The sequence below is a fragment of the Pygocentrus nattereri genome, chromosome 2 (genome assembly GCF_015220715.1).
Source record: "Pygocentrus nattereri isolate fPygNat1 chromosome 2, fPygNat1.pri, whole genome shotgun sequence".
Lineage (NCBI taxonomy): Eukaryota > Metazoa > Chordata > Actinopteri > Characiformes > Serrasalmidae > Pygocentrus > Pygocentrus nattereri.
The window spans coordinates 18,854,012-18,881,305 of record NC_051212.1 but is presented as its reverse complement, the minus strand read 5'-3'; the positions used below and the strand labels follow the sequence as shown (position 1 = coordinate 18,881,305).

At 39.8% G+C, this 27,294-nt stretch overlaps 1 protein-coding gene across 1 annotated transcript in view; it reads left to right on the top strand.

Annotated features, from left to right (window-relative positions):
* The window catches only part of dnah2 (dynein, axonemal, heavy chain 2), a 220,040-nt gene that overhangs the window by 95,353 nt on the left and 97,393 nt on the right, over positions 1 to 27,294 (top strand). The window contains exons 29-36 of the mRNA XM_037533256.1: positions 16,044 to 16,224; positions 16,975 to 17,113; positions 18,803 to 19,020; positions 22,255 to 22,356; positions 22,440 to 22,565; positions 22,641 to 22,751; positions 23,036 to 23,224; positions 24,060 to 24,163. Of these exons, the coding sequence (XP_037389153.1) occupies positions 16,044 to 16,224; positions 16,975 to 17,113; positions 18,803 to 19,020; positions 22,255 to 22,356; positions 22,440 to 22,565; positions 22,641 to 22,751; positions 23,036 to 23,224; positions 24,060 to 24,163 (1,170 nt within the window). The remainder of the gene's footprint in view (positions 1 to 16,043; positions 16,225 to 16,974; positions 17,114 to 18,802; positions 19,021 to 22,254; positions 22,357 to 22,439; positions 22,566 to 22,640; positions 22,752 to 23,035; positions 23,225 to 24,059; positions 24,164 to 27,294) is intronic.

Genomic DNA, 27,294 nt, shown 5'->3' with positions numbered 1-27,294 from the left:
TTCTATACACATAACATTATACAATCACTTTTACACTACTATACCAATAACATTATACACTCACTCTTACACTACTATACCAATGACATTATACACTCACTCTTACACTACTATACCAATAACATTATACACTCACTTTTACACTACTATACCAATAACATTATACACTCACTCTTTCACTCCTATATCAATAACATTATACACTCACTCTTACACTACTATACCAATAACATTATACACTCACTTTTACACTACTATACCAATAACATTATACACTCACTCTTTCACTCCTATATCAATAACATTATACACTCACTCTTACACTACTATACCAATAACATTATACACTGACTTTTACACTACTATACCAATAACATTATACACTCACTCTTACAGTGCTATACCAATAACATTATGCACTCACTCTTTCACTCCTATACCAATAACATTATACACTCACTCTTTCACTCCTATACCAATAACATTATACACTCACTTTTACACTACTATACCAATGACATTATACACTCACTCTTACACTACTATACCCATAACATTATACACTGACTCTTACACTACTATACCCATAACATTATACACACTCTTACACTTCTATACCTATAACATTATACACTGACTCTTACAGTGCTATACCAATAACATTATACACTCACTCTTTCACTCCTATACCCATAACATTATACACTGACTCTTACACTACTATACCCATAACATTATACACACTCTTACACTTCTATACCCATGACATTATACACTCACTCTTTCAGTACTGTACCAATAACATACAAATTTTTGAAAAACATTTACATATAACGATATAAATGTTTACAGTAATTATCAAGTATGATTAAGCTGTCGTGGCTATATATGCTGTCCATACTAAAAAGTTTTCATTTTATAAATTGATCTCAGTATCAGCCACAATGTGGTGTTAATTATCAGTTATTATTAGAAGATCCGTCTCAGTGTTTGTGTTGAATAAATCTGTGTGCATGTGTATCTTAATATGCGATGTGTAGGCCGTGCTGATGTGTAAGGCCCTAAAGGCTTCGTCTCTTTTCTCTGAGCTGTCATCCTCCTGCAGTCACATCACCCTCTCACGCCCACCTGAGAGAAGCTGAGAGAGAGACAGAGGGAAAGAGAGAGCGAGAGAGCGAGGGACAGAGGGGGGTGTTGTCACACTGACAGGTAGGGAGATGGAGAAAGAAAAAAAGAGAGGAGAGAACGGATAGAAAAGGGTAAAAAAAAAGAGGGAGAGCTGGCGGCTGGGAGCTTAAAGAGGTCCCTATGACACGCCAATCTCCTCTCCTATTTATAGCGGCTCAGATCCTGCAGTGCAGTGAGCGGCCGCTCGTTCGCTCTCTCCCTTTTTCCCATGAATCTCTCAGCTTGTTAACACACACAGATCCCGTGTAGGAAGAGAGAGATTCCGCCAGGACCATCCTCTCATCTCCTTCCTCATTTACTCTCTCCCTCTCTCTTTGTCTCGGGCATATTGACTAAACACATGCACTCATTATTTACTGGAATGCCTCCTCATCTCCTCCATAGCCAAACAAGTAGACATGCTTTCTAATCTTCTCGAGCCCACCTCTCTTTTTTTCTCTTTCACCAAACCCCCCCACCCCCTGCCTTCCCTCCCTTCGTCTTCTGTTCAAACCTCTTTTGTCTAACAGGGGTACACCCAAAGGCATGAGTGGTTCTTTAAAAACCCTTTTTTTGTAAATGAGATGTGTGAACTACCACAGAATGTAGAGGTTCTGTACCAATGAAAAGTTCTTTCTAGTACATCCAAGCCATTTAGAATTCTTTACTTTTAAAAGTCTAGAGCGCACTGATATGGTAGGAAAAACTCACATAGTGGCATTATCTGTTTTTATGAAAAAATAAAATGATGTGTGCGTATTAGGCTAGTAACAATGCAGTGTATAGTATTATATAGTAGGATATTGTATCATATCTTTTTTATTGTGGCTAACGTGTTAGCTCGGGGCCTGTCATGTTCGTGAAATTTTAGCTAACAACTAATTGGTGTATAAATAATTGTGATTAACAGATTAATTGTGTTTTTGTTCATTGTGTGTAACAGTTAAAGCACAAACCTCAAGTGGTCAAATTGTCTGATTAGCTGTCTTACTTCCTACCTGTTTAGTAGCTCCTAACTCATGACAGATACAGCTTGAACATTAGTCACCGCTGTCCTCGAAAGGTGCTCGAAAGGTAACACCAGTTAGGAGGTTTGCTGTTTTCATCCATAAAGTGCCTCAATAAATACACTTTTTCTCCTTGTTTTTACATGTATTTGCCTTAATTTAATGGATGAAAACACAGCTATAAACATGTGGTATAAGTGTCCGAAAGCTCACAACTGTAGATCAGGTTATTGCAATCAGATGATTGTGATGGACCTCAGGCTGGTATGTTAGCTTGTGGCTGGTGCATTAGATTTGTGCACTTTAAAGCCCCACTTAGTAGTATTTCTATACAACTAAGACACCAATCTGAATAAATTAAAGTCCACTGTGCCACTCTAAGACCTCAATGTAAAAACATTGCACTTCTATGTTATTGGAAACATTTATATATTAACATTGAAAATGTATTGAATCAGTATGCCATCATAGTCATATTGAACCAAATTCTGAATTTTGTAAATTGTCACACTATTGGTGGTCATAAAAAATCAGTGACAGTGTTACAGTGCAGTGACTGCATATGCTGAGCAGGACAGAGCACAAAACGCCTGTAATTACAACCTAAAGATCAGAAATGGATATTCAGCACTACAAATACACACTGATACACATACATTAATCAAACGGCACATGCTGTGTTCTTTCGTGTTTATACCCATAGCACAAATACTTGGTGTCTGTTCAACAAATCATGTTCCTTGCTTTGTTTTCCTTGCAGAAGATTGATTTTATTAATACAACAAAACTGCACAGTCTCTGTAAACCAATAGCAATTTAATTGGTTCTATATGAATCATAACAGACTGTCATTTAACAAATACCACCATATAAGTTAAAATACAAAGATGAAGCCCCAGTGAAACCCCATCAAAGTGTTGTACATCAACTGTGATACCTGACTGTACACAGTTCAAAAACCTTTAGTGTTATAGTGCACTTTCTGCAATGACCATACAGTACTGTGTAAAAGTCCTATAAAATGGTACAAATTGTACATTGTTCAAAAGAGATTTCTAAGAAATATTGTTACAAGATTAACCACGTTATAAATGGGAAGATCAAGGGAAAATAATTTTAAAATAGCCATTTCTAAAACTAGAGTTTGGTAGACCACCAAAACTGTCCCCTTCAGATGTACAGTACTCAGAAACTTTAATCTTTGAGAAATGTGAGAAAATCCAGTTCCGCTCTTGCTTCAGTTCAGAAAACAGGTGCTTCTGTCCATCCTTCCAGTGTGAGAAAAAAAAATCAAGGGTCAGAACAGACATGTAGCTGTCAAGAAGCCGTTAGTCATTCCCCCCTCCTCTTCTTTGTAAATGTTAGCCTTTAGCTTAAATAGCTACAATCCCAATATCTGTATGTACAGTGATATTACCCTATTTGTATTTTTTACTTGTTTTGCTTTCTAACCTCATTAATAGTCAAATAATGTACCAGGTACTAATACTTCCTACTTACTATGTGAATATATATTTATGTAAGATTCATGTTGTGATGTATGTGTTCAACATTTTACAAGTAAACCAACTCCTAATTCCAACAAACAAACAATGCATTGCAAACAAAAATGGATAGCAGTAATTTTAAACTGTCTATATATATACACACACACACACACACACACACACACACACACATACCACTATTAAAAGTCCAGGGAAATCTCTGAGTGTAAAGGGCAAAGTTGAATACCAATAATGAATGACCTTTGATCCCAGTGCTTGGCACTGCATTAAAAGCATGTTTATGGGTTCTGAACACTTGTCAGCCACACAGTCCATTATTGCATTTGCAAATGCAAGACTCTATTATTACACTGAAATCAGTATTTCAACAACCTCCAGAAACGCTGCTGACTTCTGTGGGCTAAAGCTCATCTGAGATAAACTGACGCACGGTGCAAACGTGCTGTGGTCTGACGAGTGTTCAAATAGTTTTTGGAAATAATAACTTAAAAAACTTGCATATTTGTGAAGACTGATGGTTACATATGCATTTTGAAGCAACATATTATCGCTGTCCTTTACATCGAGTGAACATTATATGAGGACCAGTAGAAATGCTCTCAAATGACTTGAAATAAAATCTACTCACATTGTTTTACATTAAAAGTAAAGAATATAACGCAGTGGTAAACACACCCCTGTCCTAAATTTTTGTAACAGGCATCAAATTTAAATAAGTGTAAATTTCAGAACTGGGTTTCAAATCTCTGCAGAGATTAGAAACGATTGGAAGGCAAAGTGTGAACGTATGAAACTGAAACAGGCTTGTGTATAATGTTCTGTTAATGATATGTTTCTGTTTTTTTTTTTTTTTTCCCTGACACTGACAAAATTAACAGCTTAATGGTAATGGATGTGTTGACTGGAAAGAAATGAACGGTGGTCTCTGACTTAAACACAGTCCATGCTAGTCCATTTCACCTAGTAGTGGACCCGCATACACAGATACACACAGGAGTGCAGATAAGCACACTCGTAGACTAGCTTTGTGATGATAGTCATTAAGAGAGGTTATGTTCTCCTTGTGCTCTACTTTTATCACATTAGAGAGACCTGTGTGTGTGCGCTTGTCTCCCTGCGTGATTTAGTGCTTACAGTGTTTACTCTCCAAATGCAATGCGAGGCCTCAAATTATAACAGCCCAGGTCGAACAGCTCTCTCCGAATTATCGCCACTGATTTGTGTCTTTATTATGTCTTTAGTGAAGGCAGGCCAGTGCTGCTGTGAAGCACAACACTGCCACCTAGTGTGTGTGTGTTTGCGCCCAGTGTGTTTGCAAGTGAGTGTGTGCATTTGCGAGACACATGGAGATGGATAGATACATAGGGAAAGAGAAAAAAAGAGAGAGAGAGATGACTTCAGGTTGCTGTTTTGCTGCTGCTGCTGCTGGAGGAAGCAGGAATGTTCTAGCCATCTGCTGCAGATTAGAATTAGACCTGCAGCCCAATTCAATTAGCATCCCTAGCCAAGCCCACTGATTGAGCCGAGAGAGAGAAGGAAGAGAGAAAGAGAGAGAGAGAAAAAGCGAGAGATATAAAGAGGTAGAAAGAGAAAGAGAGGGTACAAGAAACGAGAGATAGAGAACAAATGAGAGAAAAGGATAGAAAGAGAAAAGTAGTACTGACTGAAAGAGCAAGAGAGAGACAGATGAAGAGAAAGGGAGAAAGAGGGCAAGGGAGAGAGAAAAAAGAAAGGGAAAACAGCGAAAGAAAAAGGGGAAGGAGAAAAGAGAACATAAAGGAAGAAAGACAAAATTGACCAGGATGAGAGGGCAGCAGGAAAAGCAAGATATAGAGAGAGACGAGAGAAGGAGACAGAAAGAGAGAAGGCAAGGAAGAGAGAGAGAGAGAGAGGTGAGAAGGAGAAAAAGGAGAGAAAAGGGGCATGATAGATAGAGACGGTATGGAGTAAAGGGTTTTGCTGGAGTCAGTCCCTTGCAGTACTCAGCTCACGTTGCTCACTGATTAACTCACCTTTCAGCTATGGGACAATGGAGAAGTCATGGCCTGCCCCCACTGCCCTCCCAAATACACAGGCACATATGTAAGCACACAGGCACACACGTATGCACACACTACAAACCCATTCAAACAAGTTATTGAATTGTGCTCCTGATGAAAAGGACCACTATGCTGTATACACGTGGAGGGATTGTCATTCATGGATGTGTTCTCAATTATTCTAAACTCAGCCCTGCCAGGCATTTGTTACTGATTATTTGGCATCCTTTGAAATGTGTGTATAGTCTCTATCTTTGCCTGCTGCATTTCTCCCCCATTTTAATTTACTTCAGAATTGTGTATGTTGGGGATGCATTGATCCTGCCTTTTCTCTACTGATACATCTGATATCTGAACTCAATCTGTCGATAAAGAGCTGCCAAAAAGGTATTGATCTGATAGCAGTACTTTTAGTCACTTGTGTTTTGTAGTAGCAGAACACATAGACATAAATCCATGCACATTAAATGCTTCAACATTATGATGCACATTGCAGTGAACATAGTATGTTCACTTTCATTTACCAGGCCGTAAACCTCCAAAGTAAGACACCCTCTCACTTCTGTCTTCTGTAATCATTAGCAGATATGTAAATGTACATAATGTATTTATCCTCTGCTCTCAACTGCAGTTTTACATATTGTTTATATGTATACACACAACTTTGAATGTGACTTTGTATTACATGCACTGCATTTTTATATAAGTTGTAGATTGTTGTTGTTTTTTGTGTATATACACTTACTGGCCACTTTATTGCACTTGGCAACCTTGTAGCTCCACCTTACTGGTGTACAGTCAGATCTGCTAATGAACACTTTGCGTTGCCATTCTCTAGCCCTTGATCAGTGGCCATTCTCTGACCACAGAGCTGCTCTTATATTTTCAGGTGCTGTTCCACTTTCAACACAGCAGTGATATGTGCAAAAACCCCATCAACACCACTGTGTTTTACACCACCAACACATACCTGCACCACACGCTACCATGCTAGCACCAGTGCTGCACAAATTAAATAATATCTAAATCAAATCAGACTTGTGGTCAGTAACTAACCAAGGATGAATGGGCTGCAATGGGCTGGTAAAGTGTGTAACAACAGATGGGCTGCAGTCTTTAATTGTCCGCCTGCATAAATAATACACCTATAAAATAGGTGGAGCACATAAAAGGTCCTGTAAGTACAAAGGAGGGCGTTTTAATAATGTAGACAGTGAGTTTAGTACATGTAGTATATGATTCCACTTGATTTGGATAATCGTCTACAGTTGATCTATATAATTGCACCATATTCCATTGCAGTTCTATATTTTAAGTTGACTTTATACACCCTGTCTTGCATCTTTTTATTTTTCTATTTTAAAGTCATAAAAAGGTACAAACATGCTATTTTCCCCTGAACATTAAAACTCATTTAAGGTACACCATTGGACCTTACAGACAAAGTTGTACCTTAAGGGTACATTTTCATAGATTCAACTTTGGGAGATTAAAATGTACCCAGTGCTCTTATTTTCTGACACTGCGTATTATTTTTAATGAAGTGTATGTTGACAGCTGCACCAAGAGGAACTTCTTATACTAGCATATACTAGGAGAATAATGGTTCTACATATGACTGCATTTTATCTAAATACACAGTAGAAGCTAATGTACTATAGTAGACACCAACATTCTTTACAAAATTGTGCAGATGTTAAATTCTATTCTTCTAGAATGTTTAAAAATGACAAATGGTTGACCATAACTCTGGACTGGAGGAACTCTGTGCTCCACCCCTCTTAATAAGGTCAGTATCACTGCAGATACTAATCCAGTATATTGTAACAGTGTGTGTGTTTGAGAGAGAGAGAGAGAGAGTGGTATTTGTGTGTGTGTGAGAGAGAGAGAAGCAGTTAAGGGCTGTGTTTGTATGTATGTGTCAGGGGGTCGAGTAGTATGATGTAGATAGAAGTGAAATAGTGGTATTTAGTGTGTATAAATCAGTGTGTATACAGGTGTGAGGTTAGTTTGGAGGTGCTGTAGTGCACTGAGCTTTTTGTCAGTCTCCTCTGCCTGTCTCTCACCTTCTGCTCCTCCGAGACAAGCCTTCAATCAACATAGACACACACACTCTCACATGGCACGTTCCACAAACATGCCCTCAGGCGCAGAGTTCCACACATATGATCACTCAGGCAGTATGCATAATCACATTCATGCGAACGCACACACACACTCTCACACAGGCGTGCAGATTGCCGATGTAGTTGGTGATGAATAAGAGTTTCAGGGAGCTGTAGTCTTCTGCGGAGAGCAGTAATGAGTGCAGTTCACTATGTCCCGCTGTGTGACAATATATATAGCTCTCTGTCTGTCTCACACACACTCTCTCTCTTTTTTTCTTTTTCTCTCTCTCCCCCATTTTCTGTCTGTCTCTATCTGTCTATTTCTCTCTATCTTTCTCATTCTGTCTCTCTCTCCATCTCAGAAGTACCACATTGCTTCTTGCCTGCATTGCTTGCTGTATGACACTGTGGGAGGTACTTGAGTGTGCCTATGAGAGAAACAGACTTGAATTGAATGCAGATATTGCAGTTCAGTGCAACTGAAGGTTAAATGCATTTCCTGTACTATTAATCATAGAGATTTTTTCCTCCAGCAACAGTTCTTCTCCCCAACCATGTAAAACATCCTGCTCTTGCACAGTAAAATAAGACAGCATCTACAGATTATTTAAAACAGAATGCTCTGGGCTTTACAATTGAGATAATGCTTTAAATTTTTGTTTATTCCGGTTCTCTTTGTTACTGTAAATTTTATTTCTGTTATTTTATACCCTGTGACTTCAAAACAAGGAAGTAGTGGATTGAACACTGCATTTGCCAGCACTCAGCCACAGGTAACTTATTGGAACATGAGCAAGTAAGAACACTTGCTCTGAACTTAAGAACGTAAAAATTCCACAAAATGTTAATGTACCAGCAAGCCCACAGTGAAAGTTGTGACTATTTAATCTTCTTTTTGCCAATAAAATAGAGTAAATAGAGTGGGTGATCCTGCACATCTTTTTTATGCTGACCGTCACTTCATTTGCACTTAGTTAGATCCCGGTTATGCATTCTCATTGTCAAACAGTACAGACTTTGATAGCACTGTATTCTGACAGTCATGCCAGAAAAGCATTATTGATTTGGGAAGAAAACTGCTTATGAGGGAGAGAAATGGGCCTTACCTGACTGGACTGATTAATGTGAAAGGGGTGTGTGGTCTACTTAGAATTAGTCATGATGTCAGAGCAGTACATGTCTTGTTTATTAATGTGAGTATTTGTTTAGAGCAATTCATATATAAAGCATGTGTGAGCGTGAACCTTATTTGCTATGTTTGAGGAAATGCTTGGCTCTGGCATTGTTCAGCTATAGCTGTGTACATAGAACATCTTTGAAGTTGATGCATAGGTGGCATATTGCCTGTACCTGTATATCAGTGTCACACAGCAATATTGAATTTGTGAATTTGGACCAGACCTTCGACATGTGTTTGTAGTATGGGAAGAGACTGTGTGATTGTAGGAGGGGAGAGAGCTCTTGAGTACTTGGGCTGGAATTCTCTGCACTTCTGACTAATTGTAGGGCTAAGAGACAGGACTGAGGAACAGGGAAGAGATGGGAACATAGTGGTTAGATACACTCTCAGGGAAAAAAAGGTAATACACTGTAACTTGGGTGGTGCCCCTCTTGTCACATTTTCACTACCTTTAGTTATAAAATATAACTGTGCTATTATTCATATCATTAGTTATATTTTAACATATTAATGTACAACAAGTTGTACTGACTCCTTTCTTATCTCCAAGTTTTTTGTTTTATTGTTTTGTTTTATAGCTATTGGTTATGAAAAGGGAAAAATACCTCTGGGACAAACTTATTTAGGGTAGACAGTTGGACCTTAAAACCATTGTTGTAGCTTTGAGGGAGCATTTACATTGTTTGTACCTTGATAAATGAAAAATGTACCTGCGCAGAACCTTTTTTTTGCACAAACTTCAGTTAGTTTAGTTTAGTTTTCATATTTGTACGTGGACTTTGATGACCACAGATTGCAATATTATTTATAAGCAGTCTTGTAGCATTTAGTGGTAATGGCGGTCTATAAAAACTGATTGTCTTTAAAAATAATGATAGTTTACACATTGTACCATTTTGCACCCATCGCTGGAAAACAATTGAAAAAAGAAATCCTTTTGGAACTTTTAGTTAATGCTAGGTTATTTAAGCACTGCATTCTGTCAAGTTAAAGTTAGCAAAATATTGATTTATCAGGGTGGAAGCTGTAAAGATTTACATTGTATCAAGTGAGAATGAAAAAGCTTAATTCCAGATCTGTTTTCTGCTGTAAAATCTGGCAATATGGATCCTATTTGTGCCATTAAAAATAAAATACCGACTTATCTGTAGAGTTTGTGGTTTGAATGGAATCATGCTAGTAATCACCCTATATTCATTTTCATAAACATGTAGTCAGATTTTTTTTTCTGTAACTATAACTGACAATAACAATGGCGATTATACATCTGTTATTACAAAATATTTCTGCCCAGCTGAAATATAGTAAGATGTGTTTTCAGTTAGAAAGAGTTTTGTTCACTGTTTTTGTGTACATGTGCCCAGTGTTGTGCACTCTCTAGGCAGCACGTCAAAGACGTTTTTGCGCAGTACGTGCAGTTAAAAATAATCAACTTGAAGTGGTCAGTTAGTTTACAGGGCAGTACACCTTGCATTTTTATATTCCCTCTACTTGTAATTATGTTAAAGTGTAGATTAGAAAATGTTTATTATAAACTGTTTTTCAAGCATCATACAGGCATTCCTGTCTCATGAAATTTCTGTTATTTTCCAAAAAAGCACCACACAACATACACAAAATATTTTCCCATGGTCATGGACTGTTGTGCTAGTAGGAGGGCCAGCTACTGAGATTTGCCCCTTGTGTAAGAGCATAGCTCTGCCGCTACTGTTAAGCAGTATGCTTCTTTTCTGGAAATGTGGTTTCCTTTCCTTTCTGGAAACCACATTTCCTTTCCATCTGGTTAACGTTTACAATACCATACAAAGTTCCCTTCAGTGTTATTTTAATAGGAGCAAAACAGAGCTCAATCAAAACAAGCTATGCCAGCGTCCTAGGACACTCTTTAGCGTCGAGTAGCAGAACTCAGGAGTCATGGACCCATTAACTTTATCAACTGACATTACACTGTAAAGAACTGATGTAAATTTACAGCAGATGCAGTGCAGTGATCCAGTGTATTCCTAAAATCCTGCACATTGTTGTACGAAATGCATTCTAGGAGAAACAGGTCCAGCTTCTTGTCAAAGATGTTAAAATGTTGTATTTTACAGTACTCAGTTGTCATTTGTAAAGCATATTTAGAACATGATTGGTACTTTGTGCAATCTTAAGCAGCAAGGAAGCAGCGTTCCTTGCTTTTTTATTGGTTTTTGTCAGTTTGCTGTTTAGCACTGAGGAGCTGTACATTAGAAATACAGGAATGCAGGAAAAACTTAACAAATGCAGAAATCAGGTGTATTTAGAAAAATTGTGTTTTATTTCTTTAATATAGTGATGTAAATAAACAGTATATCCCTGGAGAAACGGCTGCCAGTAATGCACTGTAATATTACACATTTTCTTCTATGTATAAAAGGATAACAGATTAACTTTAAGCTTAAATGTTTGTAAACATAGTGTTTATATGGTGGGTGAGTGAGTGTGTGTGTGTGTGTGTGTGTGTGAGAGAGAGAGTGAGAGAGAGAGAGAGAGAGAGAGAGAGAGAGAGAGAGAGAGAGAGAGAGAGTAGGAGCTGCCCAAGGCACGAGCTTCAGCCTCTTTTCATGTTGTCGCTGGAGGTCAAGTGAACCACATCTCTCCTTCTCTCTGCCTCTGTCTCTACATCTCTTTCCCTTCCTCTCTCTCTCTCTCTCTCTCTCTCTCTCTCTCTCTCTCTCTCTTTTTTTTTTTTTTTCTCTTCATCTCTCCTGCCCAGGGGATTCTCTCCTGCCTTTCTCCATACTCATTTTTACTCGCTTTCCCTCCTTTCACTCTCTTTTTCCTTCTGATGCTGGAAAATCACACTCTCTCCCTCACTACCATGACAACCTGCTCCCGCTTTTTCCTCTCCTGGGCACGGTTAGAGAGGGAGCAAGGGAGTGTTTGTGCATATGTGGTGAGCATGTGTGTGTTTGTGTGTGAATATGTAGATTACTGTTTCTCTAGTCCTGGAGGTCTGCCTACACATGGTTTGTGTTTTCCTCGCTCCAGCACACCTGAGTCATATCATTAGCTAGTGATTAAGCTCTTTATGAGCTGAATCAGGTGTGTTAGAGTGGGGATTCAGGGGGGTTCCAGGGCTAGAGATGGGAAACATTGATGTAGTTCAGTGCTTCTCATGCTGCTCCTGGAGGACCCGTGCCCTGCACTTTTTAGTGCTTTCTTTGCTCTAACATTTGATCAGCTAATGAACACATCAGCAATTAACACATATAAGGTTGACAACCCGTTTAGAGACTTTGGTGTTGTCTCCTTTAAAGCCGCAATCACATTAGACATTTGCAGAAATGGGTGTGACTGAGACTGGTGTGGAAGACTGGTGACGTTAGCAATTGGTGCAGTTAGCCAGCTTGCTAACTAAGCATAAACAGTAACAACACAGAAGCAAACATAATCATATCAGATAACTGCAAACTCGTGAGAGTACAGTGCTGCACACTTATCTGTAGCTGTAGCAGTGGAGTGTACAGCTGTGGTTAGCCAAGGAGCTAACACTACAGTTATCAAGCTGTCTGACTTGTTTAAAACAAACAGTAAAACCACAAAGGATACAGTCTTCTGACTGGCTGTGTATCATGCATTCTCAATTTAATGTGTTTACTTATAGGCAGTTCTGCTATATGAAGAACAGACCCTTCAGACGTCACCATAGACAAAGCAGCAGTGCTTTTAGTTGAGGACCCAAATTGGCCAAAGCTGAGTTTTCGCACATGAAATTTATTCACCTTGGAAGTATGTAATGTGAAATCGCTGCTGAGGTGAATTTAATTGAAACAAATTTAATTTGTATTTTTAGTAAAACAAAAATACACACACACACACACACACACACACACACACATATATATATAAATGTCACACACACAGGCTCAAAAACATGTGTCTATCATTATATTAAGTGATATCATTATACTGATTAAGATATGATAGCAAGTCAATTGACTTACATCCTTGTACATTGACTTACATCCTACCCTAATATCATCCGCTCAAGGTCTGAGGCACCACCAGGGTTATAAAGTTTTCTTCCATACTTGCACGTTTATTATAGCTTTAACATACTACATACTACATTAAGCTTTTCATATTCAAAAAGCAAAGAAAATATGTTTTTATTATATGGGCCCTTTAAGTGAGAGTAATTCACTTTGAAGGTGGCTTCTGTCTTTTCCAACAGCCTTGCCCTTCAAAGTCCAAACAGATATTGTGAACATGGACATGAGACATGAGAGGTGCATCTTTGTGTGTGTGTTTTTATGTGTACCTGCCATCAGATGGTACTTCAGCTCAGCCATCTCATAGAGAGACTCCAATTACAGTGCATAGAGGTGGATGACAAGGGGAACAGAGGAAGGCAGAGAGAGACTGATGAAAGAGAGGTTGCTCTCCACACACCTGTGGCTTTAGTGGAGTGGCTTTTATATATAGAGGAAAGAAAAAGATTTATGAGTGAACTGTAAAAATGCTAGGTATTAGACATGTATGTGGATCTGAGGGCCTCCTGCATGTAAATGAAATGAGATCCTGTGTGCAGATGAAAAGTAGAGGTAAGGAGTGTGGTTACATGTGTATGTATGTGTGCACATCAGGTGCCAGAAGCCGTGTCTCTACTTTGCAGTAAAGCCAACTCTGCTGTTGGCATGGCGACGGTTGCAGCGGCGTGAGGCTGCTGCCATGGAAACGCAGTACACTAAGGAGGGGGTCGAGGGCCACTGCTGTTCACTTTGTCCTTTCCTTTCCTTTCCTTTTGTTTGCTGCATCTTTCCTGCTGCTCCACTGTCTCAGCCCATACGTGTGTGTGTGTGTGTGTGTGTGTGTGTGTCTGTATGTGTGTGTGTGTGTGTCTGTGTGTGTGTATAAATGTGCCTGATGAAGAGCAAGAGAGGTAAAGAGAATGGGTGAATGGACCGTTCAGATCGAATTAGATGTCATTGTCACCATGTAGGTTTTCTGGCGGTGCTAGTCAGTATTTAAAAACTTGAGACTCTGTGTGTGTGTGTGTGTGTGTGTGTGTGTGTGTGTGTGTGTGTGTCTGTGCATGTGCTTTGTTTTTTGTATGTTTTCAAGACAAAAATACCCTGACATCCTGAGTTGTTGTGCAACAGGGGGAGTTATACCTGGTGGGTGAGAGTTGAATTGGCCCTGACTGAAACGGGGAAAATGGGTACAAAAAAATGTATATATTTTTTTTTATTTATTTTTTTTTTTTTAAAGAAAAAACAAATAAAACCTACAATTTCTGGACCAGTAAAATAATCCTACAAAAGATCCATGTTTCATTGTTTAAAACTGCAAGAGTGAAAAGATTTATTTTTGGTTACTTAGGTTAAGATTCACGTTAGGGTTAGTGTCTGATTATTATTATATATTATATAATAATATATTAGTATTATTTGTGTATATACAGTACTATTATTACATATTAGTATGTATGTTGGGCAAAAAAATGGAATTTTATATATAGTATATACAGTATATATATATATATATATATATATATATATATATATATATGTGTGTGTGTGTGTGTGTGTTTACACACACACACACACACACACACACACACACACACACACACACACACACACACACACACACATGTGTGGTACTGTAGTAGGATGCAGCAAATCAGTTTGCAAAATTTCTTCCTTCCTAGATATCAGCTGTGAGTGGTAGTGCATAAAAGTGCACAGTGCATAAAAGTCGCCAATGCTCTGCTGACTTAATAACTAAGTTCCAAACCTTAACATCAGGACAAAAACTGTGTACTGAGAGCTTCATGGCATGAGTTTCCATGGCTAAACTTCTGCAAGCAAGCCTTACATCACCAAGCACAATGCCAGACATTGTATGGCATTCGTGTAAAGCACACCGACACTGGCCTCAAATCACACTTCTCTATCTGGCTGTCTGAGGGATGAGTCTGATTTGGCAAATGCCAGGAGAATGTTACCTGTCTGACTGCATTGTGCCAACTGTAAAGTTTGGTGGAGGAGGTATAATGCTATGGGGTTTTATTTCAGGGGTTGGCCTAGGCTCTTTAGTTCCAGTGAAGTGAAATGTTAATACTTGGCATAGCAAGACATTTTGGACAATTCTATGCTTCCGACTTTATGGGAACAGCTTGGGATGGCGGGCAGAAATGTCCACAGACACACTCCAAAAGTAGTCTAGTACAGTACTGTACATGTTCTGGTATTGAATGAAATTCATTATGCCATTTACATTAACAAGAGCCCCTGAACCACTGGCAGCAAAACAGCCCCAAAGCATCAATGAGCCACCACTATATTTTACCATGAGTACTCTTGTCTCCTTTGCCAAAAATAATGATGGTGTGCATGACTAGTAAGCTAAATTTTTGTCGCATCTGATCTCAACATATGATTCCAGTTGTAATTCCATTGTTGCTTGGCAAAGTTCAGACTCTGGGATTTGTGTCTTGGTCTCATGGAGGGCTTCTTTTCTGGAACTCATCCAATAAACTCAAACTCAATAAAACAGTGGAACTCGGCGATGCAACTATAATTTGCAGTTGTGAAAATGTGATCTTTGGACTTGTTCTTGCCTCTCTTACTATTTTTCTCACTGTGTGTCGGGCCAGTATGTGAATATGTATTTTCTTTTCTCGTTTGAGCTGAGAGCTCTTTGGTTTATACCCATGTTGATAGATAACAAAGTGATTTTATCTCTGTGTTATTATCTTATCCTGGTAAAGCAGCAATAAAGTTCAGAGACACAGAGTTAAAATCACTTTGTCAGCCCTTTGATGGGTAAAACTCAGGGCCCAGCAAAGAAGTTTCAAAAGCATCGCACAGTTTATTTTACCTCTGTGTTACCTTATATTCATATATTCACATGTGTGTGTGTGTGTGTGTGTCTGTTTGTATGTTGTCTGGATATCTGTTGGTTTAACATAATTGGCTCATGTAGTTTGGCTAATGTATTTTGTGAATGTGCAATGTTTATCAGTTTTCTAATTCTACATGTGTTTGTATGTTTGCTCTCTTTAGAGGTACAGAGGAAGTGTTCCAGGCTCTGGAGGATAACCAGGTGACTCTGTCCACAATGAAAGCCTCGCGCTTTGTCAGGGCTTTTGAGAAAGAGGTGGACCGTTGGGAGCGCTGCCTGTCACTAGTGCTGGAGGTCATAGAGATGATCCTTACTGTCCAGAGACAGTGGATGTACCTGGAGGTATGCACACAAAGACAAACACACACAAACACAAAAGCACAGAATTGTGGCCAGATACTAAATAAAAACAGTAATAAATTGTAATAACTTGACACACGTTTACATGGTGTTACTCACATTTGTGCATGTACTATACCATAAGTACTATACTATAAGCATTTCACTTTATCATCCACATTTACAGGCTTTGCAAACACACATACATTATTATGTACATCAGTTACACATGTGAATTCACATATGCAGTGCATACGGCCTGTTTTCCAAAGAAGTGTATCGTGTGTTTTTCCCATACCACCGTACTTTTCACACACTGCAGCATCGTGTTTGTTTAAAATGTGATCAGATGATTAACCAAGCATTCCCAAACGCACATGCACATCTGCAGACCTTCACTGATTCACCATAAGCTGACATGTGCAGAGTTTAGTAGAATCACACTCATTCATTTCCTTTAATGAAGCCCATATCACTGAAGAGACACAACAGCACGTTTGTACTGCTGAAGGTTCACTGAGTTAGCCTTGACCCCCAGTATCTCTGGAGTGATACATAAACATAAACGCACACTCTCTGATGATTGCACAAACACACACTGCAGCATGAGCGCACAGCGCCATCTGTTCTCTTAACAGTGATGAAGAGAGTACATAGCGGCTGTCAGAAGAGATCTCCTGTGTGAGTGCGTGTCTTTGTATACACACCTGTGATTCTTTTCACAATTTATTTCTAACTCTCTTCCTCCCTAAGAACATCTTCCTAGGGGAGGACATTCGTGCACGGCTACCTCGTGAGTCCATGGAGTTTGATGACATCAACTCCAGCTGGAAGACCATCATGGACCGAATGAACAAGGACAACAACGCTCTGCGAGGAACACATCACCCAGGTGCAAACAGGGGGGGTGCAGTCGTCCCAGATGGGAAATGGCTGGTTTACAACAGCTTTCAGATAGTAAATGAAAGGAATAATGCAGGCCTGAAATCTTGACATGCGTCAGTCTAGTTAGTGTAGTCAATTTCATCAGAGCAAGGCTGCCTAAAGTGTGGCAGTTGTTCATATGTGAGGATGTTCTCAGTAGAAACTCAGACTTGGGCTCCCGAAACATACTTCACACAAGGATGCGAATGTAGACACTTTAAGCTATGCAGACAGGGTTTCACGCGTAGATGCATTAAAAAATGTGCCTAACACATTTCATAACACAACATGAGCTGCATTCTGAGCATTACAGCAAGGGGAGCTAAAATGACAACCAACCCTGTTCAAGCAGTCTTGTACCACCAGCAAGTTTTCTCAACTGCCAAAGCAGATTAGCAGATGAGCAGCAAGGTATAACATAAACATAAAAGAAATTCTACATTATTTCCTTTCTATTCCAGTGAACGAGGTAAAGCAGTTCACTTTCCTGTACTTGTCCACATTTAGCTGTTGAGGCTGTTGGAATAACAATAGATTCCTCTCTGACTTTTCTGTGTGTGTGTGTGTGTGTGTGTGTGTGTGTGTGTGTGTGTGTGTGTGTGTGTGTGTGTGTGTGTGTGTGTGTGCGTGTCTATATATACAATTTATAGTGTCATTAGAAATACAGTTAAAAAAACTAAAACTACATGTCCTCATTGTATTATGTCACCCAAGACTAAACACCTGTATTAGATGAGCATGCAGTTACGTTCTCGTACTTGACCTGCTGTTTGGGAGAGGTATAAGAATGTGCAAAAAACATTAAAAATTATTTAAAAATTTGGAGCTACTGCTCAAAAGTTTGGAATCAATGTGTTCTAGGCTTGTCACAATTATTACATAATCACCTGACTGCAGTTATTTGAGGTAATTGCAGTTATTTAGTCTGACCTTTTGCATTCATATGTCTCGCCAACTACCTACAGCATGTCTAATTACCCAATGTAAGCACTTTAAGTTAGTTCTTTAACACTGGCATATCATGAACCAAGAAAGATAAATAAAATGTTAATTACTATTGTTGATCATCAGCAAAAATTCCATTCCATGACAGGCCTAATATTTTCTAGTTGCAGATAAATGCATAAAATGATTTTAATTTGCTCAATATATTACTATTACAACTTCACAAGTTTCAAGAAGTTAGAAGGAAGCTTGGAAGCTGAAAAAAAAATCAGATCAATATATCAAAAATGATGAATGGAGCTATAGATGATTCTAAAATGGCTGACAGCTAATAAAATAAAAATAAAACTTACTATTTCAAAAGTGCTGATCAAATATTGTGGCAGATTTGTATTTGCAATAAAAATGTACTTCATTATTGTTTTTGAAGAAAACATCTTAAATAGTTAGGTGTCTAATTTATCTAATATCTAAATTTACATTGTATATGTTATAATTATGTATTACATAGCAACAGTTACTGATATTACAAATGATACTAAACTTTTGAGTGGTAGTGCACATACTAGTCTGCTCATAAATGTGCACTTGACTTTGATAAAGGAATGGGAGAAAAGTATTGAGATTTCTCAGAATTCAGAGCACAGCATGCAGTCATGAATAATGTGGGAGAGCTAAGGAGAATACTGGCTGTGGATCTTTTCTTTGCTAGGTCTGCCTGAGAAGCTGTCTGAAATGAACAGCAAGTTGGAGGAGATCCAAAAGTCTTTAGACATGTATCTGGAGACCAAGAGACAAATATTTCCACGATTCTACTTCCTGTCCAATGATGATCTACTGGAGATACTGGGCCAGTCACGCAACCCAGGCGCAGTACAGCCTCACCTCAAAAAATGCTTTGACAATATCAAGAGCCTTCGCATCAATAAGGTACTCCCACACATAGCAGTCTGGACTTTTAAATGAGGATATAGACAGCAGAACTGGAGTCATAACCTGACTCTGTAGAGTATTCAAGGGCTTGGGAGGTCATCACACACATGGTCTCGGGTTGTATCTTGGTGTTGGGAGTTCAGTGCATCAGTATTGCAAATAGATCTTGTCTGGACAGCTGAAATCTAGTCTTGGTCATGTAGGTTCTGATCAGGGTCAGGGTCAGAGATATGTGTTCAACTACAGCTCTGAAACACACACTAACATGATCTGTGTGTGTGAACCTCTAGAGACAGCAACCCCTATATTCACTTCTTTCAAACTGTATAAAGTCACTGATACCCTTATAGTACATTTCTAAGGCTGGCTGTACACGGTGAAGCGTTCACACAAATATAGTTGCTTGAAACCTACAGGAAACTAATTTCGCTTGAGTTGCTTAATGTAAAACATCCTGCAACTCACTTGAGTTGCATAATATAAAGCATCATGCAACTCACTTGAAACTCATTTCAACTTCAGGGAACAAGCTTCATGAAGGTGCCAAGCATCACGTGATCACATTGAATAGCATCATTTCAAACAAATGATGGCACCTGATCAATCTACAAAACAATAGAATAGAAGATGTTTTATTGGAGGGTTGACGAGAAGACCCCCCTTGACTCACTTAATGTAAGGTTAGAGGTTTTTCAGAAGGAGAGGTAGATGAAAAAGAGATGCAAATATGTTAATAACAGATGACTGGCAGATGACTTTACATAGAACGATAGGGTGTATGGTGAAAAAGTTTCTGTTTTGCACATCTACCAGTGTAACAGAATGTGTTGCGTGCAACTTCTCCAAGTCACTCAAAAATTACGTGGCATTATGTGGCAGCATTTATGTACATATATTATTTATATAAACATACAAACACAATTAAATACAGTCAGAGAGAGACTGAGAGTCAGAATGTGTTCTGCAATGGGCTGAGAGGTAAGATAGAAGAGGATGATCTGCATGGTGAATTGAAAAAGCAAAATATATCTTTGTGTTTCGATTGTTATGCTGCATGCTCAAGCACATAATTAGGGCATGGAGAAACACAACAATCTATTACATCATAACACTCTTTTCAGTTCTGATCAGTGACACTTGGTGACTGGTTTGGCTAGTTTCATACTTGTGGTAATATCTGTTTTGTTTTGTCTGTTAGGGCTGCTTATTGACCTTCCATCTATTTGTGACCAACAAGATCTATTATTAATAATAATTCCATCTTCTCCTCTTTTTTGGCCCTCCACATGAGTCACTTGCTCAAACCGTTAAAAAAGGCTGTAATCATTATTAATGATAAATTTGGTGACTCTCAGATAACATCCTTGACCTTTTTGCTGTAATTAAAATGTGTGGTTTCCCTGTAGACGGCTAAATTAGATTGAGTAGAACTGAACCTAGCAAGTCAAAGCAGGCTGGAAAGCTGTAATCTTAACTGCTGAAATATCCTCACTCAAAACATTTGTGTCTGTTTGTGATGTGTTTCGCCCATACCTTCCCTTCTTTACCAGCGACAGAGTAAAGTTAGTGCTGCTCTTCATGTAGTTTTCTAGATGGATAAATCACATTTTTGATTAAGTGGTTCAGCAGATTTCACATAATACTTGATTTGGCAACTACTAGTTTAAAGCATTAACTGCATAAGCAACTGTTCTCATCTGATGTTAGCTTACGTTAATAAAATACTGCCAGATCTTGGAGCTCTGTAGTGTGTTACAGTTAAGTGGATTTTCTTCTTGCACTCTCTCCATTAAGAAGCCAGTCAGACTTGGATGTGGTCTGATATTTTCTCTCTCTTCTTTCCTTCATTCATTTTTGAGAATCCTTCATTTTAACAATACTTTATGGTGTAACTTTTATCCAGAGTACTGAAAATAGAGTTTTTTTTTTTTTTTACTTTTTGGTTAATGGCCCTTTGTGTGCCAGTTTTCACTACCCAGCCCTAACCTGTGTAATGTTTGCATGCAACAGTAAAATCAGTATACCACCACCCTCAATCTAAGCCAGAGGTTTAGAACTGTAAAAGTAAAAAATCTCTACAATCTGTTGGCCATGAAAAAAAAAAAAAAGGTTTTTATTTCATTTTTAAGTAATGTTATGCTGTAACCTAAATGGCTATTGTTTATTCAAAATACAAAAATGTGAATAGTAAAAGATAGATACTTGTAGTAGAACTTTTGAAATATTCAAAATTTAAATGTCCCCAGGTATTCAATCTTTAAAACCTACCTATTGGCTTGAACTAGACACCTGGCATCCTTTCTTTGCTGCAAGTTCTTTAAGACTTGATGTTAAGTGTTTATTTTGGTTGAACTGCAGGTAAACTGCAGGTGAAATGCATTTGGTGATATGACTGGTTTGGAATTGTGTAAATTTGTGTAAAATTGTAGAATTGAGGTGTAATCGCAGTCTCTGTAACGGGGAGTGAGGAGGCGACGCACATGCTGAGATAAGCAAAATTTATTAAGGGCAAATCCAAAATCAGGGTCGAGACAGTCCAGGGTCATAGAGCCAATACGGATAGATCGGGGGCAGACATGACATAAACTAGACTACAACAGAACAAGCAAAACGGAACATCCAACACAGCATATAACAACCAACAAAGCAAACAAAGACCAGCAAAAACAAAGGGCAAACACAGGGCTTAAATACGACACCGGGAAGACGAGGAACATGTGAAAACAATCAGGGATGGAGCTACAAAACAAGGGGCAGGACTACAGATACCAAAACAAAGAAGAACGTGGACTATACCAAAACACAAACACGTACAGGACTGGGAGGGGCCAATTGTGACAGTCTTATAGATTGTTGTTGAGGTAGGAGAATGGAGGTACACATTATGTTGCAGTGCTGTAACTGGATTGTAGTGCAGAGCATTGAGACATGGACTAATATAAATAGAAAATGAAAAAACCTTTATGGGCCACATAGGATTGTTTCAGGTCAGGCCCACAGGCCTTGTGTTTGACACAAAAGGTCTAAGCACATCACTCAAGCTAGTCTAATAAAACAGAAAGAGAGGACCAGAATTAGTGATGTTAATTGGCAAAAGATTGTGGGGAAACTATATTAGCCTAGATATCCATGTATTCTAACCTTGTGCAAAGATATAGCTCCATAATTGTGAATAACACATGTCATATAGGGGTGAACCTTATGGGTTGACACCTGTGTATATGTGTGTAGGTGGGGATCAGTAGTAGTAAGTCTGAGGCTGGTGGAATGTTCTCTGCCGATGGAGAGTTTGTGGAGTTCACTCACCCTGTTCTTCTAGAGGGGCCAGTAGAGGTGAGTACAAATCAATGGTATAACATATACACTCTTACTCAGGCTTTTCCTCTGTTCTTATTTGTATGCTTGTTTGTGTATAGGCATGGTTATGTGATGTTGAGCGAACCATGCGCTGGACTCTGAAGGATAGTCTAAAGAACTGCTGCCTAGCACTCAAAAAAATGGCTGGAAAAAGAGACAAGTGGGTTAAAGATTGGCCTGGACAGGTGAGTGACCTCTGATTTGTGGGTGCCTGTAAGTGTATGTGGGCAAGTGATAAACTGTATTCTGTTTTTGTGCAGATGCTGATAACAGCCAGTCAAATCCAGTGGACCACAGATGTCACCAAATCCCTGATTACAGGCAAAGAGAGAGCAGACAAATCTGCACTCAAATCCATGAAGAAGAAGCAGGTGAAATGAGGAGCTTTTCTTATTAAGGGCTTCCTGTCCTACAAACAGACGGTTTTATTTTTCTTGGAACAGAAACACATTGATTGTTTGCTGTCTTACCTGTTGATTTTTGGACACATGGTCATTAAAATGTAATCTTTCATTGCATTGTATAGCAAAACAAATCATGTTGCTGATTGTCACAGAGTTCATGCCAAAACCATAAACGTTGTGGCTTAACATGTCACACAGAGTAATGATGTAAGTGTCACCAAGCAGAAGTGTGAGCTTTTGTCATGCGGCAGGTGTCCATGCTGCACCGCTACTCTGATGCCATCAGGGGAAACCTCTCAAAGATCCTGCGCCTCAAGATCGTTGCCTTGGTTACAGTGGAGGTCCATGCACGTGATGTCATTGACAAATTGGCTAAAGCAGGCTGCTGTGACGTCAACGCTTTTGATTGGCTCTGCCAACTCCGCCTCTATTGGGATAAGGTCAGAGACAGAGACTGAGATGGTACACTACTGAGCAAAAGTCAGAGACCATCCTTCATTTATTAAAGTAGTTTGAGTATGAGTTACTCATTTATGAACATCAAGAAAAAACAGAGAACAAATATTTAACAAGAACTTACACAGAAGCATCAACAACTAAAAATAGTATCAAATTGTCAATATTTAGTGTGTCCATTTTCCCATTCTCTTCAGGAGACTTGCCTTCAGTTTTTTTCAAAGGAATCTTCATGGATTCCACACCTCCAAAGTTCTTAGAAGTCGGTTGTATTTTCTGCTTCTTACGATCTAATCCCAAAAACATTCATTTGATTGTATTAAGATTGTATTAAGAGAAACACCTGTGGATTTTGAGATCTGAAGTGGTGTGGAGCTTGATTTTATCCTATCTCACAAAGATTAAATATTTAAGTGCTGTTTATTTGAAGGTGACAGTTTTGGTGGTCTACCAGGTCAACTGTTATTAGGAGTCCCACTTTCTCTTTAACTTATCCTTAATAAATGTGATGTATATGATTAAATAAATGAAGGGTGGTTTCTGACTTTTGCTAAATATTGAATATATAGGATTGAATATGTGCAGTTACCTGTGTGTGTATTGGCTGGTTACGCTGATTCATTATAAACAATGCTCTGAATGCTGTGGCAACACTATATGTTATAGCTTAAAATGGTACTATCAGTAAAGCTTCTTGGAGCGGAATTTATTTTATTTCACAGAGAAAGTGTAATATGTGGTATTTTATGGGAGATAGAACACATTAGTCAAATGACTAATCAAAGCTGCATTTGTGTGTTCATGTGTGTTTGCCTGCAGGATGTGGATGACTGCATTATCAGACAGACCAACACACACTTCCAATATGGTTACGAGTACCTGGGCAACTCTGGCCGCCTGGTCATCACCCCTCTAACCGACAGGTACGGTAGCCATAGCAACATGACAGTCCTTACCTATAAAAGGCAATAGCGACTGGCCTGGCGAAGCTTATTGGATTCTCTGGAGCCGAACGGTCTTCCCTCTCTGGTGTTAAGCTGCCTTGCCACATTACTGCCATTGCTGGTGGATGAGTTTCCCTGAAGCATGTGTATCCATTTTCATCTTTCCAAGAAGTCCACATTTAGCCATGATCATAACAAGTGAAAGGCCTTGTTGTATATAATAACAATGTTGTATACATTGTGTACAAGTCAAAGGGACGTGGCTTTTCATGCAATATATTCTTCCATTGGAGCCCTTATACCATGCACTTCACCAGATGTATCCTAGAGTAATCAGAGAGATTACCATTAGCGAGCATGTGGTAGTTTCTTATGTTATTATAGATAATACTGCTATGGCCTGATAGCTCACTTGATAATGGATAACATGAACACCCCTGTAATAATCATTATACTAATATCAGCTTTCTTGTAATAATCATCTTTTGATAAAAAACATTAAGGCTATCTATAGCTGAACAGCTGCAGTGACATTACTGAGCTCATAATCAAAATAAGATGAACCAGGAGCAGTGGAGAGCTGACAGTCGCAAAGGAGTGAATCTGCTACATCAGCATCAGGGTGATAACGGATACACTGACCTCCGAGAGAGACAGAGATCAAAAGTGTGCCAATAAGATTTGAATTGATTTCAGAGAGAGAGACAGACCGAAAGACAGTGACACATGTGTCTTAAGCTTGAGTTCCAGGCTTCCATGTGCAACCGTTACAATGGAAGCATGAAGATTCTCCTCCACTATCAATTATTCATGGAATCCAAATGGGAAGTGAGAGTCGAGAGTCAATAGCTGATTTTTATTGCGTCCTTTAGAAACAGCAGAATGGTGCTGAAAAACACAGCTGCAAAACGATCTTCCATGAAATGAAAGAAAACATCTAATCCTGGCTTATGCTGATGAGCACATGACATCCTAAACCCACTCAAGGACATGGAGAATGGGCTTATGGGTGTCTTTCTTTTTCCCTCTGTGTATGTGTATGAGACTGTCAACACTTATTTTTATAAGCGTTCAAATTTGGGTCTGTTTGAATGTGGTTTTCGGTGTGTTGTCTGTGTGGGTGATTCCGTGGGGCTGCCTGTCTAGGTGGATGTCTTTGTCTGTACTGTTTTCACCCACCGAAAGTGCCATGGTGCATACTTGTTCATGATGTTTTTGGGAACACTTATGTCTGTCTTCGCAGCTGTGCTTGCATGGCTGGACCTGGTCTTGCTTTTCTAATGCTCTGACTTATTGTTTGCTTCTTTCAGTCTTTTATCAGCCTGTCCAGCTGTGACTTGTATGCTCATCCCTGGTGTGTTTTCCAACGCTGCATTTGTGAGTTTGCCAACATTAAATGGCTGAATCTGAATATGCTCCCTCTTATCACTGCACCACTTCAGGTGTTAGTCAATGTGTAGTGTTGCCTGAATTCTTACTGTACAATTTGATTGTCAGCAAAGTTAACTAGGGGAAACATGAAGCAAAATTTAGTTTGCTGATAATGTACACTATTGCAGTGTTTTTCCTACCTTTAAATTTCCCAGCCAAACTTTCGTGCCATGCAAGAGATGAGATACAGACTAAAACTGGCAAGCTAAGATTTGCTTCTTAAAGGTGCAGTAAGTGATTTTAATCCAGTACACTTTTTTTGCAAATTCAGCTAATATCTTCTCATGGTCCACTAGCTGTCCATTCTGTGTGCACGTGTAACGGGGAGCGAGGAGGCGGACGCATGTGCTGAGATAAGCGAGATTTATTAGGGGCAAATCCAGGGTCGTGGTCAAAACAGTCCAGGTTCATATAGCCAACACGGACAGAGCGGGGGACAGACATGACAAAAACCAGAATCAACACAACAAACAGAGACCGAGACATCAAACAAAGACCGGCAAACACAGGGCTTAAGTATACAGGGAAAACGAGGGACAGGTGAAAACAATCAGGGGTGGAGTTACAAAACGCGGGGCAGGACTACAGATACCAAAACAAATGCACATGGACTAAACCAAAACACAAACACATGGACAGGACTGGGAGGGGCCCATCGTGACAGTAGCAGAGGCAGAAACAGAACGAGAAACAGGCACAGAGGCAGAAACAAAACGGGGAACAGACACAGACGGAGAACGGGCAACAGGAACCGACAGAGACGGAGACACACCACACACAGGAACAGGCGAAACAAAACGAGGATGAAAAACGGAGGGAGGATGAGGAGGCACAACACAAAACGCCGAATGAGAGATGACCGGAGACACAGGACGAGGGAAACAAGAACGCAAGACAGACCACGCAAAAGACAGGGGAACAGGAACCAAGACAGACACAGGAACGGAAATGGGTACAGAAACAGAAACAGGAAGAGAAACAAAAGGAGACACAGGAACGGGAACCACAACAGGAACGGGAACCGACACAGGCACAACAGTAGGGAACAGGACAAAACCAGGGACTGAACAGGGCAGAAACGAAGGAACAGAAACAGGCACAGGAGGCACAGAAGGACCACGGGGAACAGAGACAGGAGAAACGGAAGGCCCAGGGGGAACAGACACAGGTGAGGGCAGGATGGGCGGGAACAAAGGGGCTGTAAAGTCCATGGGGGCAGGCGGGCCTGCTACAACGTCCACGGGGCAGGCGGGCCTGCTATTACGTCCAACGAGACTGGCAGGGGGTCCGGAAGTGCGGCGACTGGCGGCGGGTCCAGAGGCGCAGCGACTGGCGGCAGGTCTGGGGGTGCGGCCACAGGATCAGAAGTGGCGCGGGGCACGACCACAGAATCAGGCTTGCTGCGGGGTGCGGCCACGGAATCAGGAGCGCTGGCTGGGGACATCGGCTCCAACCTGAAGGAACAGATAGACACAGGACCCACTCGGCTGCTCCCAAGGCTCTCTCGAGCAATTGGCAGCTCGCAGTGGTGCTTGAAAGCAAGCCGAGTACCATAGAATGGGTTATCTCAATGCTCCATCCGTCTGACCCCGTCTTGCACTGCAGGTCGCTCCTCCCTGCAGTGGCGCTCAAGACGGGCAGACCCAAGGCGCTTACCTGAGCTCTGGTCAGCGCCAGGG